Here is a 13,865-nt window from a genome sequence, read left to right as displayed (position 1 = left end):
TGCTGGGATCAAAGTTACACAATACCAAGCCTGGAAGGTTCTTAAAACTCATGTTTATTTAGGTATAATTCATAATTTACATACATATAATTTATTTAATTTAATGTAAAGTTTTAAGAGTTTGATAAATGCATTTATTTGTATAACAAGAACATTGTCATCCCTTTAAGATCTCCCATGTGTCCCTTTGTAGACAATCTCACTTTCAACTCTGGCAACTGCTGACCACAGGTTTTTTTTTTCTTTTATAGGTTAGAAAGGGTCTGATTGAACCAAAGCTCTTGTAATAAACTCTGTTAGCATTCTGTAACTCTCATTTTATTTATAATTATAGTATGTTTTAAACTTATTTAATAGTTATTTAGAGCTGGGGAGATGGGTTATTTGTTAAAGCACTTGCCAATGCAAGCATGAGGATCTGAGATTGATCCCTAGAACCTACTTACAAAAGCTGGGTGTGGGGGAAATGCCAGCACTGGAGAAGCAGGGACAGGTGAATCCCAGGGGATCACTGATCTGACAGCCTAGCCTCTCAGTGAGCCCCAGAACAATGACAGCACTTGAGGGAGAACACTGGAGGTTGACCTCTGGCTTCCATATATACATAGTACCATCACACACACACACACACACACACACACACACACACACACACTACTGCATAAACATAGACATAGAAATTATTGTTGTCTGCCTTATTTCTTCTTCTAGAATTGCATAAATATGAAAAAGGGAAGGAATTATTTGGCCATTTGTTACTGTATTTTTTAAACAATGTTACCAAATAGAGGCTTACAAATATAATTGCATGATCAATGAATAAATGTGATTCCACACTCAATGGGAAATGTCTTTAAGTCACTAGTCACTCATCAAAAGTGGTATCCAGCTTATCATGTCGCAAGTCATATCATTCAAACATTTCTGAAGAGAGTTGGAATTCCCACTTATCACAAATCAGATAGAAACACCTTTAATGCTTTGACATGGCTTTTGCCATCATTTTGCCCATGCACATGTTTAAATTTGCTTATTTCATAGTATTTTCACTCCATATCTTTTGTAGCAGATCTGACATAATGGTGAGGCTCAGGAGCAAGATTGCGAAGTCCTCAAAGTCCAGTTTGTTTTCTGTGTGCTCATCAAGCTCAGAAAGGATGTCTCGGTATTTTGGCTTGGTCTCTTCTCTCTGAAAACAAAGAATAAATGAACCTCTCTTGTGTATAATCTTCATATTTAGAGATGGCAATGACCACTACATATGTTGTTAACAATCTAGCATGGCCAGTGCCATCACATAAGCACTGAGAAAATCCTTCCATGGCTTGTCTCTGAAAACTCTTACACTGATCTTCCTGCATACGTTCTTCCACTATGCCAAAGCTGTGGTGGACCACTGGAGAATTAAGTAACCTGTTTTAAAGTAAGCAGCTTTTTCTGTGGAGCTAAGATTTGTGGTCATATCTGCCTGATTCCAGAGCTACACTCTTAGCTAGTAAGTTATTCTGCCTTTCTATGTTTTCAGATTTTAAATATATAATCTGTTGACTATAAGAGGTATCACTTTTGTGTTCCCTGGACTGTGAGATTATTCAGAACCACAGAATGAACTGTGCTAGAAGAAAGCACATTGCTTTGTGTGATTGTTCAGCATTTAATCTGATTGTCAATCATAGCCAGGCACATAGCTGTCATACATAGACTGCAGGAAAACGTCTGAACAGCAAATAAATGGAGAGCCCTTTCAGTTTCAAACATTTCAAACAACAGCTGGGAACTTTGACATTAAGCAAAGAAATGTCATTTGAGTCACTCTGGTGCATAGCTGCATGCGCATTCAGTTTAACCACAGATGCTCATCTGTGCACTGGCTGCAGAAGTTCCAGGAATGCTTGAGACATTTTTGGAATGATGGCACATTCCATTACAGTCTAAACCCATTTTTGTTTTTCTAGGCTGGCTGTCCATAGGTCACATCTTTAGCCAGAGTCAAAGGAGCTCTTAACCATTTGCTACAAGAAAGCTGAACACTACTTGGAAAGGGTCAGAGTTCAAGAAAAGGACTCTCCTGGTGTGACTGCCCAGTTTTCCCAAAGATCGTGTTAGTGTAAATCTCTGTTCCCTCTGTTCTGCATATGGAAGGATCAGGGGGCTGCTAAGTTCTAGTCACTGAAGGGTTAACGGGTCACTTTGTTTTAATATTTTCTAGGCAATGCTCACAGGTACTAGTTTTATTGTATTTTATTGGAAATTATGTATTAAGACTGGAAATCGTGCTTAGGCTTATGAGAAAGGTAACATTCTCTTTAGGACCTAGGCTGAGCAAAACGTTGCCACACATTTTACCAAAGGACCTCTCACCCTGTTTGCAGAGGGTTTAAAACAGTGGTTCTCAACCTGTAGGTCAGGACCAATTTGGAGTCCTAAGAACATTTCACAGGGATGGGAAAGAGGTAATTACATTATGATTCATAACAGTAGCAAAATTACAGTTATAAAGTAGCAGAGAGTCATTTTACGGTTGGTGGTCACCAAAACATGAGGAACTATTTGATAGGCACTAGTGCTCACACGCCTGCCTTAGAGACGGAGAGCATCACTGTTGGGCTAAGGCAGGGTTTTCATTTTACATGTTTGGCAAAGTTTTACCAGCACCAGTGATCCAGAGGTTGCCCTTGGATGAACCATCCCCTCCACTGCCCTGAAATGAGCCTTGGCTTTCTGGATCTGCTTTACCCACACTGCAGGACATAAAGCTGAGGGCATCTTCCCTAATAAATGACATTTTTAGAAGGATGATAGTTTATATCAGGATAATGTTGCCATTCACTCCTTTCTATGCTTGTTAAATGCCCTCCAGAGATCTGACCCTGAGATGAGAGGCTTTTGTTCTCTCTGGGATACATAGTTTATTTTGGCAACAAATGCAGGCAAATATGACAACAGGATTAATTCTCACCCCTTTATTTACCACCCCCCAATAGTTTATCTCAAGTTCTACCAAGTATTTCTGTTTAAAAATAGTTTTTCCTTAAAAATATTTTCAAAACATGCAGATATAATACAGAATATTTAGAAAAATATTTTTAACAAAAAAACTGTAAGCATAACTCTCAAAGAATGCTAAGCCTCATTACCATTACTTTCTGTGTGTGTATGTGTGTGTCTGTCTGTCTCTCTCTGTGTGTGTCTGTGTAGGAAGAGGGGTGTGAGTGTTATTATGTATATATGATATGTGTACATGTATGTGTAATGCAGGTAGGAGTCCATTTGGAAGTCAGAGGACAACCTTAGGTGTTCATCCTCATCTTTTGCCTTGTTTGTATCAGGGTCTCCTGTTGCTTACCATTCAATACACTCACATAGGGGGCCAGGTTGCTTCCAGGGATTCTCCTGACTCCAAGGTCCTTCTTATTGCAAGACTGCTGGGATTACATATGCTTGCTACAATGGGCACTGAGGATTCAAACTCAGGTCCTTGTACTTGTATAGCAAGTGTTTTACTTATTGACCCACCTCTCCAGATCTCTGTAGTCATTTTCGTATGTTATGCCATGCATACACACACTCACACATACATACACACACACACACACACACACACACACACACACACACACACACACACTGATGCACATACACACATGCTGATAGAACTATAGGTTCACTGAAAGCTATAATTTTGATCTGGCTTTTCACAGCAAGTAATATATTATATAATTTAGTACACTAAAACCATATACATATATACACAGTTATAGAAAGATAACTGTTATCTTTTTAATATCTCAGAGCTTGTAAGAACTTATAGACAACTGAGAACTAAGAACTTATAGACAACTTATATATATTTTGTTAGATCAGCCTCTTGATCATTGCAGGGTTCAGAGTAAATTTTGGTGGCTTAGGCTTGGATATATCATTCTTTCTTTCTTGTAAGATTTCCATAGATCAATATTGCCCAAAGAATGAGCTTATGCATATGATATTATGTAAGTCAATGGTAGAAGATGTCAGAAAAAAATAAATAAAACAGTAAGTAATTCTTGCTCACATTTCAAACACTGTATTTATTTTTAATGTTCAGAATCTCTTTTTTGATTTCTTACAGCAAGATGGTCTCAGTATTTTGCCATTTGACTACATGTTCTACTCCACTGGAATTGCAGCTCTGAGCCACCATGCCCACATGTTAGCTCATTCATCAAATTCAGTGGACAACTTAGATACAGGGGATACTCAATAAACATTTGTTGATTGAAATAATACGATGGTATCCTGGAGCTGGAGTTCCTTGCTGTTCGGTGAGAGGCTTCTTTATTCATGCAGTTAATTCTCTTACCTCTGTGAAATTCCTAAATTGGGTTTGTAGCAGATTCTTGGCAGTGGCTTTCCCAAGTTTACCATCAGGGTCAGAAGCGTTGCTGAAAACCAGAGCAATAGTAGCAATGGCTTTTTCCAGATCTGACCCCTTCTTCAAAGCTAGGAGAGAAGAAACGTGCAGTGAAGAATCAGAATAAGAATGATGCTTTGTGCAGACACAGGGTTGTGTCTTTCACAGTAACTGTGTGGAGTAAGTTTGAAATTGTGTGTCAGTGTGACCCAGTGCTTGGGCACATTACTCCTCTTCTTAAGAGTGAGATTTGGGATTATCTGATTCTGAATTTTTAAGCAATATAGCACAAAGGTTCCTTTCATAGCATTTGACCTAGTAGGGTTGAGATTTGACACCTGCCTACCATGTGGCCTGGGGGAAGCCCAGAATTTCACTAAGCCTTGGTTTTCTAAGATGTACTTTCATTCAGTTACTCAGCAATTATTTACCAAGTACCTATTGCATGCTAATCTTATCTTTTGGAATTAAAGAGACATCATGTAAAGACTTCAAGTCCCATTCTTGTGCAATTTATATTCTGTTAGAGATGGTGCCACTTCATGTGAGTTTGATAAGGGTAATGGCATCAGGGAAAGTTGTGACATAGTAATGAAGACCCCCCCCCCCATACTTGGGAGACCCTTCTTCAAGTCTCAGGAAATCACAACCACCCAAGAATCACAAGAAACTATACCTGGATGCAATCAGCAGAGGTTTATTAGGGAAGAGAGCTGGCAGCCAGCGGTCTGACTACATACTCGCACAGGAGTAGAGTTCGACCCCACCCACCAATCTGAGGAGGGTTTTAAAGGAAAAAACCACAAACCAGGGGAGTGGGAACGGGGTGAGGGGTTGCCAAGAATACATAACATAAGAATAGCGAAACATTCCAGAGAAACCCACCCTGAAAGGTTAATAGCCATGGAAATTACTCAGTACAATCATTTTTCTCAAAAATGTGGTTTTACCATGTCATTGTGTCCCACCCTGTCATTTACCAACTATTTCAGATTAACTATCTTCACTTCTTCCAGCTATAGCCCCACCTAGGTGGCTTGCATCTTTATTTGTGGTCAGGAATGTGTCTTCCTGCCTTGGGCCTCTCCCACCCATAGGTGGGCCTACTGCCTGAGGCTTGAGGAATGTAATCCATCCAGCAAGTGTCCTGGGGTAGTGAAGGTCTAAAATCTTAGGTCAGGGACCTGCATTTTTCTGCCCAGATCTAAGGGCAAAGAAAAAGTCTACATATATCTTATAAAATGGTCTTTATAATTTTTCACTCTACAGTAACATTTGCATCAGGTCTTTTCCTCAAACACTGTGATGTTCCAGTTACTTTCTCTAATTTAGAGTCCTTGATTGGGAGGACAATGCTGATTCCTTTTTTCCCAGTGGGCAGCATCCAATGTACACAGAGATACAAAGATCGATTTGAACAACTCTGTACACAAATATATCTTTAAGGACAATACTATCATAATTTATAGGTGCCATGTTGACCTTTCCTCTCTAACTAGATAACACTGTCCATGAAGTCAGAAGCCATCCCTTTGTTTTTCTCCCTATATTCCCAATAGCACTAATGTCTGCTGCAAAGTAGGGCTACTCAAAGCCATGAGTGAATGAGTAAGAGAAAGAGCAATAGATCTCACAGCTGTCAGCTCAGGCAATATACAGCCATCTTGGAGTCAATGAATGCTCACTTAGAGGCGCTCAGTACAATGAAGTGACAAGATTAGATATGATTTCTGCTCATATGTATCTTATGATTTAGTAGAAAAATAAGCATTAATCAAGAGGGTACATATAAGTATAAATGCATATTTAGGTTTTATATATTTAATAATGCATGAAAGAAATCTGTATTTTTCTTGCTTTCAAGCATTTGTCTTCGTCACTATTTTTATTGTAGCCACCTTGGCAGGTGTTAAGAATATCTCAGTATGCTGTTTGTTTGTACTTCTAATGAGTAACTGTGCTAAAAAGTCTTTCTGTGTGTTTATTTACCATCTGTCTACATTTCTTGATGAAATATCTATTGACGTCTATTAGTGAGCTTTGTCCATATTTAGATGTAAAGTTTAGAATTTTTGATTTTTGAAAGCTCTGAATCTACTTAAGATTTGTCATTATAGCATAAGAGATTTTTAAACATTTTCTCCTAGTTTGTAGATTATCTTTTAAATTATTTCTTTTAATGTGTGTGTGTGTGTGTGTGTGTGTGTTTTAAGAAAGGATGCATGTGTTCCATGGTATGTGTGTTTGTGGAATCAGTGTACAACTTGTAGAGATCAGTTTTCTCTTACCATGGGGACTGAACCCAGGTCAATAAGCTTAAAGGACAAGGGCGTTTAGCCTACTGAACCATCTGACCCCATGTCCCACTTGCCTTCTTTTAACTTTTTCATAAGGGTCTTTTTCAGGGGAAAGGTATTTTATTTTGATGGGTCCAATTGCTCAAGGATCTTCTTTTGGAATCATTTGTTTTATTTTTCTCCTAAAAGATTTTTCACCTCCACTCCCACAAAAAACTCTTATGTTCCAATTAAGTTAATAATCTATTCCAACTCAATTTTGAATAAAGTAGGTGACTGGAAGTGAGGTCATGTTTTTACTTCATCTGTAGATGACCCATTGCTTTAGTACCAATACTTGAAAGCATTTCTTTCACTGAACTGTTTTTTGTCAAAAGTTGGTTGAGGGTCTAGAAAGACAAATCAAGAGTTTAAGAGCACTGGCTCTTCAGGAGACTTGGATGCGATTTTTAGCATGGCATTTCACAACTGCCTCTAGTTCCAGGGCATCTAACAGCCTCTTCTGGCCTCCACAGCATCAGATACACGCACATGGTATACAGACACATGCAGGAAAAACACATAAAACTAAAAACGACAGCAGCAACAACAACATAGGGCAAAGAAGAAATCAGACTTTAATGTAAGATTCAAATGTAGAGAAGGACAGGCAGCTTCTTTTACTTTTCCTTTTTTTTCTCTTTCTTTTGAGACATACTTTCTGTAGCCCTGGCTGTCTTGGAACTCATTCTGTAGACCCCTTGCACTCAGATGCCTTTGCCTCTGGAGTGCTGGGATTAAAAGTGTGTGTTACTATTTCCAGCTGAGAACTTTAAGGAAATTGGCCACAATAGCACATCAAATAATTCTAGAAACTGATAAAATGAAATTGTGTACCATGAAAAAAAACCCCTGTACAGCAGCAGAAGCACTTTCCAGAGCAAAGCATAGCCTACGGAATGGAGGAAAGTCTGCATCTGACAGCTATTAATGTCTAGAACCTATAAGACCTCTAAAATTCAATTTAAAAAGTCAGCCAGTGAATAAGTGGGCTAATGAACTGAACAGGTGGTGCTCAAAGGAAGAAATGCAAATGACTGAGAAGTACTGGTGAAAGTTCAAAAGGGTGTGTGTGGGGGCAGATAGAGGGGGGAGGGAGGAGGGAAAGAGAAAGAGAAAGAGGGAAGGAGGGAGAGAATGTGTAAATGTGTGAGTGTAATATATATATATATATACACACACATATATATACATGTATATATATTTATATATATGTATACACACACACACACACACACACACACACACACACACACATATATATATATATATATATATATATATATATATATATATATATATAGAGAGAGAGAGAGAGAGAGAGAGAGAGAATGCATGTGTGCATTTTCAGACCCCTGGTCAGTTTCTTGAGTCTATGTTCTATACCTTTGCTGACCTGTCTTGGTAACCATAACTGTAAACAAAGTCTTACCAATCCAGAGAGTGGCTCTTGTTGCTTCATGCATTGTCCATATTGTTGTTGTTATTCTAGGGCACCCCCTTTTTTCCCCAAATAAAGTTTAGATTAAGTTTGCCAGTCTTCATAAACCTGCTGGGATGTTTAATACAAATTGTGCCAAAGACCAGTTTGGAAGCAAAACAATGTCTTCAGTTTTTGGCAAGCATTTGGTTTCTCCTTCAAACTATAATTTCTTCAGTGAATAGCAGATAGGACATGGCTGGTGACAGGTTACCAGTCAGTGGGAGAGCTGGGATTGGAAATGTCAAAAATATGAGCTGATGCACTCAGGCAATTGTCTGCTTGCTTTGCTTCCTGTTGAATCTGCAATGCTGTGGACTGTGCCCTGCAAAAATTTAAGTGAATGGCCATAAACTTACTTTACTTTCCTCCTCCTCAGCCTCCATTTTGCTTTCAGGTCTCAATTTTATACCCTTGTAATTTGTGCTTCTGGCTTGTAACATCTGCTTCTCCTGATCCGAAATGCCACCTTCCAGGGATACCAGCCCCAGAGAAATGTTCCTTGATTCTTAGCTCGTTCTTACCCCATTCCTAGATATCTCATCCCCCAATCTCTGCCATTTTCAGGAAGTGTCTAGCGTGTTACTACTCACTAAATACTGGGGGATGGGCATATTTCTCACTGCTCCTCGTCTGTCACACACATGTACACACATACACATTGTGTTACTTTACCCATTTTAAATAATCTTGACATCAAATTTAAGATGTTGAAGAATGAATCCTATACACAATGTTTTGTTTTGAAGAAGTGGTTGCCTGGATGGAACACATTAATTCTTTTAGGAAATAAATCCATGGTTAATTTGGACTGGTCATTTTATTGATCAAATAATCAAAAATTGTTAGATCTGGTGTAGGATGAGCCTCTCTCCTGAGTCTGAGACTGTCCTTGGAGGACAGCAGTTGGCGATACTCTGCTAGATGTGCCTGCCTGGTGAGGAAGGAGTCATTCTCAGACTCTGAGTGAGTTCCTTAATAGTGATGGATACCTTTCTTTGTTATATGTTTCAGGGGCCTTTCAGCATAATCTTATTTAATGCTTCCTCATACCCACAGGGGTGGGTACTATTTGTGTCTTAGTTTTACATATTAGAAAGCTAATCTTGGAGTGATTATGCATAGTAAAACCACATTGTTCAGAGATGGAAGGGTCTGTCCAACTGCAAAGCTGACAGAAAGGCCAGCTATTTTGGAGTAAGTCTGTGCAAGGTCACCACCCATGCTGATTGTAGAAGCTAGGCATTTCCTTGCCCTGGTGGAGTTCAAGTCTTGTTCTCTGAATGGGACTCCATCTGGACTATACAACTTCACATTCTTATCCTACCTCTTTTAAAAGACAACACGCATTTTCTCCCAACTGTAAAAAAGCATATGCTCATGGTAAAAATAGAACTAGAAATATTTAAATTAAGAGATAGCAAAGAGTTGTTTGTCCTACCAATGTGGAAGATATTTTTCTAAGGGCTTTTTATGTCCCATCTTTACAGTTTGCTTCTTCCCTTAATAAGCCCAGCAGGTTGCCACCTAACTTTTCCTCTGCCTTGGACAGACTCATGAATTAGTATTAGAAGCATATTTTAAGAGACCATGTAGGGTTAGAAAAGCAAAGGCTGTTGTTTTGGCAGCTCTTACTGACTGTCTTCTCTGGGAATTGGGCATGGGTATGGCTGAAAAACAGCTCTTCAGGACTGCTTTGTGTTACCCTCTTCTTCTCCATAGCCCATTGGAGTGAATTTTGAACCACGTACAGTTCATTCCTATTCTATGCTTCTCACAAGAATGTAACATGAAGCATTTGATCTGGGCTTCAGAATAACACTGATCTCTTAGAGTAGACCACAGCAGTGAATACTCTTCCCTGGCTAGAGGATGTGACTCAACTCATTTAATGCTTGGGTCAATCTTTTGAAGTAGGTCTAGTTTATAGATGAGGAAACTGAGGCATAGAGAGATTAAATAACTTATCCAAAGTCACAAAACCAAATTGGCTCCTTTCTCAATTGCTCACAGCTTCTAGGAGTTGTTTTTCAGGAAACTATTCTTCTGGAGTCTTTCCTAAACCCTCTGAAGATACAACTAGCCCCTCCGTTGTACTTCTCTTATCCCCTGAACATAGCGTCTCTATTACTCTCACTCTTGAAACTTTGTATTATCTCATCTCTCTCCTAGACCAGTGTTACCCAAGGAAATGCACTGCAAATCACAATAGTAATTTAAAGCATTCTTGTAGACAAATTAAAAAGACTAAGAAGAAATGAGTAAAATTGATTTTAATAATATATTACTCAACTCAATATATTAAAATTTTCAACAGGTAGTTAATACTAAGTTCATGAGATTTTATGCCCTCTATTTATTAAATTTTTCAGCTTTATAATTTCTATTCAAGTTCAGCATTGCCCCAGTAGCTCTCTATGGGGGTGTGTACCATGTGTACCAATAGGGCAGGTCCAAGTTAAGAGTGACACCACTTTAAGTTCTTTAGAAACTTTCTCAGACCCTGATATGTCGTGGATCTCGGTATACATGCAATATGTGTGTAAAACTGAACTGACAACTTCAAAACCATTTTCTATGTTTGCCCCTTTCTTTCCCCTAGAGCACAGGACAGTACACATTAAGCACTGGATTTGGTGATATCCTACAAAGTTAATATCGTAGAGTCACCACACTTAATTCCATGAGGGGTCAGAATCACCTCAAGTTAGACATTTTTTGTTATATAACTTACTTTTTCAAGTGAAAAAGAGGCCACTTGTTGAATACACATCTTCTGCCCAAGCACATACAGATAGTATAGACAGATTTGACAGTTCCTAAGGCCCTGCTCAATATTCCCCAGGCTAACAATTCCCCTAATACTCAATTACCTTGGTATTAAATACATATGTGTACTTACCATACCTCTCTAACCCCTAAACACACAAGGAGCATAAGACCAAATAGCATGGAGAGAAAAAGAGTTTCATGAATGTTTGATATTTTATCTAGAAATTTCTCACATGTTGGGCATTCTTGATCTCATTAATTTTAACTCTTGGCCTGCTGTTATGGAGGAGAGACATACATGTCAACCTTTCCATGGCTTACCTTTTATTGAAGCCAGTTGTTTAGATATTGAAACACTGTCAACAAAATAAAAGAAACATAGTGATTTTCAAGTTTGGACACTGATGTCTGCATAAAGAAATACATAATTTAAATTATTGTTTTCAGCAGATGTCCTTGCAAGTTCTTGTCATGCACTAAAAAATTACATGACCATGGCTGGCCATGGCCCACATATCCACATATTCCCAGTTCTTATATGACCCTGTGACTTCAGTTCCTTCAACTGGAAAAGGAACAAAGGAGAACAATTTACTGTGAGCTTCTCTGTGCCTAGAAAGATGGAACGCAACAGTACTTCCTAGAACTGGGAAGACACTTGTTGTAGATGCTAAGGGTTTCCTCATTGTGTGTTACTACATGGCTGCATGGAGTGAATCTGCCACAGACCTGGAACTCGACTCAGATGAAAAATGAAAATAATAAATTCTTATTTATACAACAGTACAGAGTGCTAAGCTTTAAGTGTATTTTCTCTAGCTATTTAGTCTACCTATCTAATCTGGGAGTGAGATGCATTAGTGGGTGGTAGAGATATGTTCTCTTGCAGCTTAGGGTCTGGTGAGAAAGACAGATATCAAACAGGTAATGCCTCACTGAGCAACATAAATACATACAAAGAGAAGAGGTAACCTTGTCTACCTACAATCAGGGTAATGGAACGAGAGCCTAATGAATCAGTGAAAGAGGAGAAGGCATGCTTCCAGCAGAGGGAGTACTTGGGAGTATTGAGGGAGTCCCTGAAATAAGAGAAATCATGGCTTGATGGAAGAACTCAAGCAAATACATAGTTGGAAACTAGAGAAAGGAGATGGTGGGGGGAAGGTAAGGCTGATGACCAAGGAAAGGTCCCAAGATGATTGAGACTTAGAGCCTCATAAGGCTAGGTGAGTGGGGACTGTATCAGAGATGGATGTGGAAAATATTTCACCTGCTTCTTAAGTAGGTGGAAAGTAGCCCTGTGGGAGACAAGAAGAAGACAGCTGCTTTGTAAGCAGCACATCGCAATTCACACAATTTTCACATCTCCAACCCCCAAACAGTTAGGAAAGACAAAGAACAACAGGGCGTGGTCAGCCTGGAATACTGATGGCATGTCTTTAGAGAGAGGGATTTTGGGTTGGAATTCTGGGTTTGGCATCAAGTAGTAGAGTCGTTACTGCTTTTGGTGGGGAGGCTTTATTTTTCTCCATTGTAGTAACTGCCTGCCTGCCTCTACCATGTGTTAGGACCCTCAGGCTCTTCTCTGTGAGTTCCTCCTGGTTTTCTGAAACCTCTGCACCGTGAGAATGCATGGCAGGATGGGGGAGGTGCCATCTTTATTCCTTTTCACATTGTGAACTTAAGATGGAGGAGGTGTCATCCTTTTCCTTTTCACAATGTGCACTTGCCACATGGCAGGAGTTGGTTTTTATCACCCCGATTGATTTCCTGTCTCCTCCACTAGAAAGCAAAAACCCTGACAAGCCAGAGCTCAACAGTTTATCCCCACACATCCCACCTCTTGCCTGGCAGAATGAATACCTGACTCTTGTTAGGTGTTCCAATACTGCTTTTGGAAGTAAAGCTGCTATCCTTAATGGGATTCCATGAAAAGAAACATTTTTCACTTGTTAGGCCCAGTTTGCACATTTGAATGATGTGAAAGTTTCTCGTATCAAAGATACTTTTGAAGACAATGCTGTACAGTAGAAATCAGCACCAGGTTTAATTTGCAAACACATATCAAGAGGCAAGCAAAGGTCCTTGTGTAATTCCATCTTTTCAGTTCACAGGCAAAGCTTCAAGTTGGTTTCTTTTGTTTCTCCGTTTTAACTTTAATCTAGATTTGGGTGGCCATAGAGACCAAGTTTTTAATGTTGTGGCTACCAACTTATGGCTATAAATAGTTTGGAACTATACGTACAAGTTGACTGAAACCCTGTAAAGTAGAGTCAAATGTCACCGACCTTTTAGGCATTTTGCTAGGTGCTAAGATGGATGCTGGGGCTTCAGAAGGATTGGACTCTCCTCTGGAGTGGATTGCGTGCTCCCGGGTGCTGTGCATACAGCCTCCCATGCTCTTGCTTCTCCTGTTGTGTATCAGCCTTTCCTAAGCAACAATCACCTGCTCACTGTTACTATTGTCATTCATTGCATGGCAACTGAACAACGACACTTGAAAAACTTTCTCCCATTGTTATTGTATGTAGTGTTGAATCACATGTTTAATCAACATTTGAGTGTCACTTGTGGGCCACGTGCTATGCAGGGTTCTGGGGACATAATGTAACAGTGATCAGGATTTGACACAAATCTTAGTCTCAGTGTGTTTACTGGAATGACTAACATTAGTTAGGTAAGTGTTGAAAATGTGGTAGCCGTAAGGTGTTGTCCTATGTAAGCCGAGAGTTCAGTCAGCCATCAGGTGAAGCATCCTTCAGGAAGTGACACTTGATGGGTAGATGTTAACTAGATGCAAGTGGTGTATGTTGGAGGCAAGGCTGTGACATCTCCTGTGTGGTGGCCAGAACAGAGAAGCACAAAGGTCATTGTGACTGATGGA

At 39.4% G+C, this 13,865-nt stretch overlaps 1 protein-coding gene across 1 annotated transcript; it reads right to left on the bottom strand.

Annotated features, from left to right (window-relative positions):
* Positions 1 to 33: 33 nt before the first annotated feature.
* Sntn (sentan, cilia apical structure protein) lies at positions 34 to 13,423 on the bottom strand. Its single transcript, XM_034498996.2, has 4 exons — positions 13,270 to 13,423; positions 11,303 to 11,337; positions 4,343 to 4,482; positions 34 to 1,189 (listed from the first exon to the last, which is right to left on the bottom strand). Exons 1-4 carry the CDS (start codon positions 13,377 to 13,379, stop codon positions 1,031 to 1,033), a joined length of 444 nt encoding a protein of 147 aa, XP_034354887.1. The 5' UTR covers positions 13,380 to 13,423; the 3' UTR covers positions 34 to 1,030.
* Positions 13,424 to 13,865: the final 442 nt, after the last annotated feature.

Source organism: Arvicanthis niloticus, chromosome 3 (genome assembly GCF_011762505.2).
Source record: "Arvicanthis niloticus isolate mArvNil1 chromosome 3, mArvNil1.pat.X, whole genome shotgun sequence".
NCBI classification, from domain to species: Eukaryota; Metazoa; Chordata; class Mammalia; order Rodentia; family Muridae; genus Arvicanthis; species Arvicanthis niloticus.
This window is presented reverse-complemented; position numbering and strand designations above follow the sequence as displayed.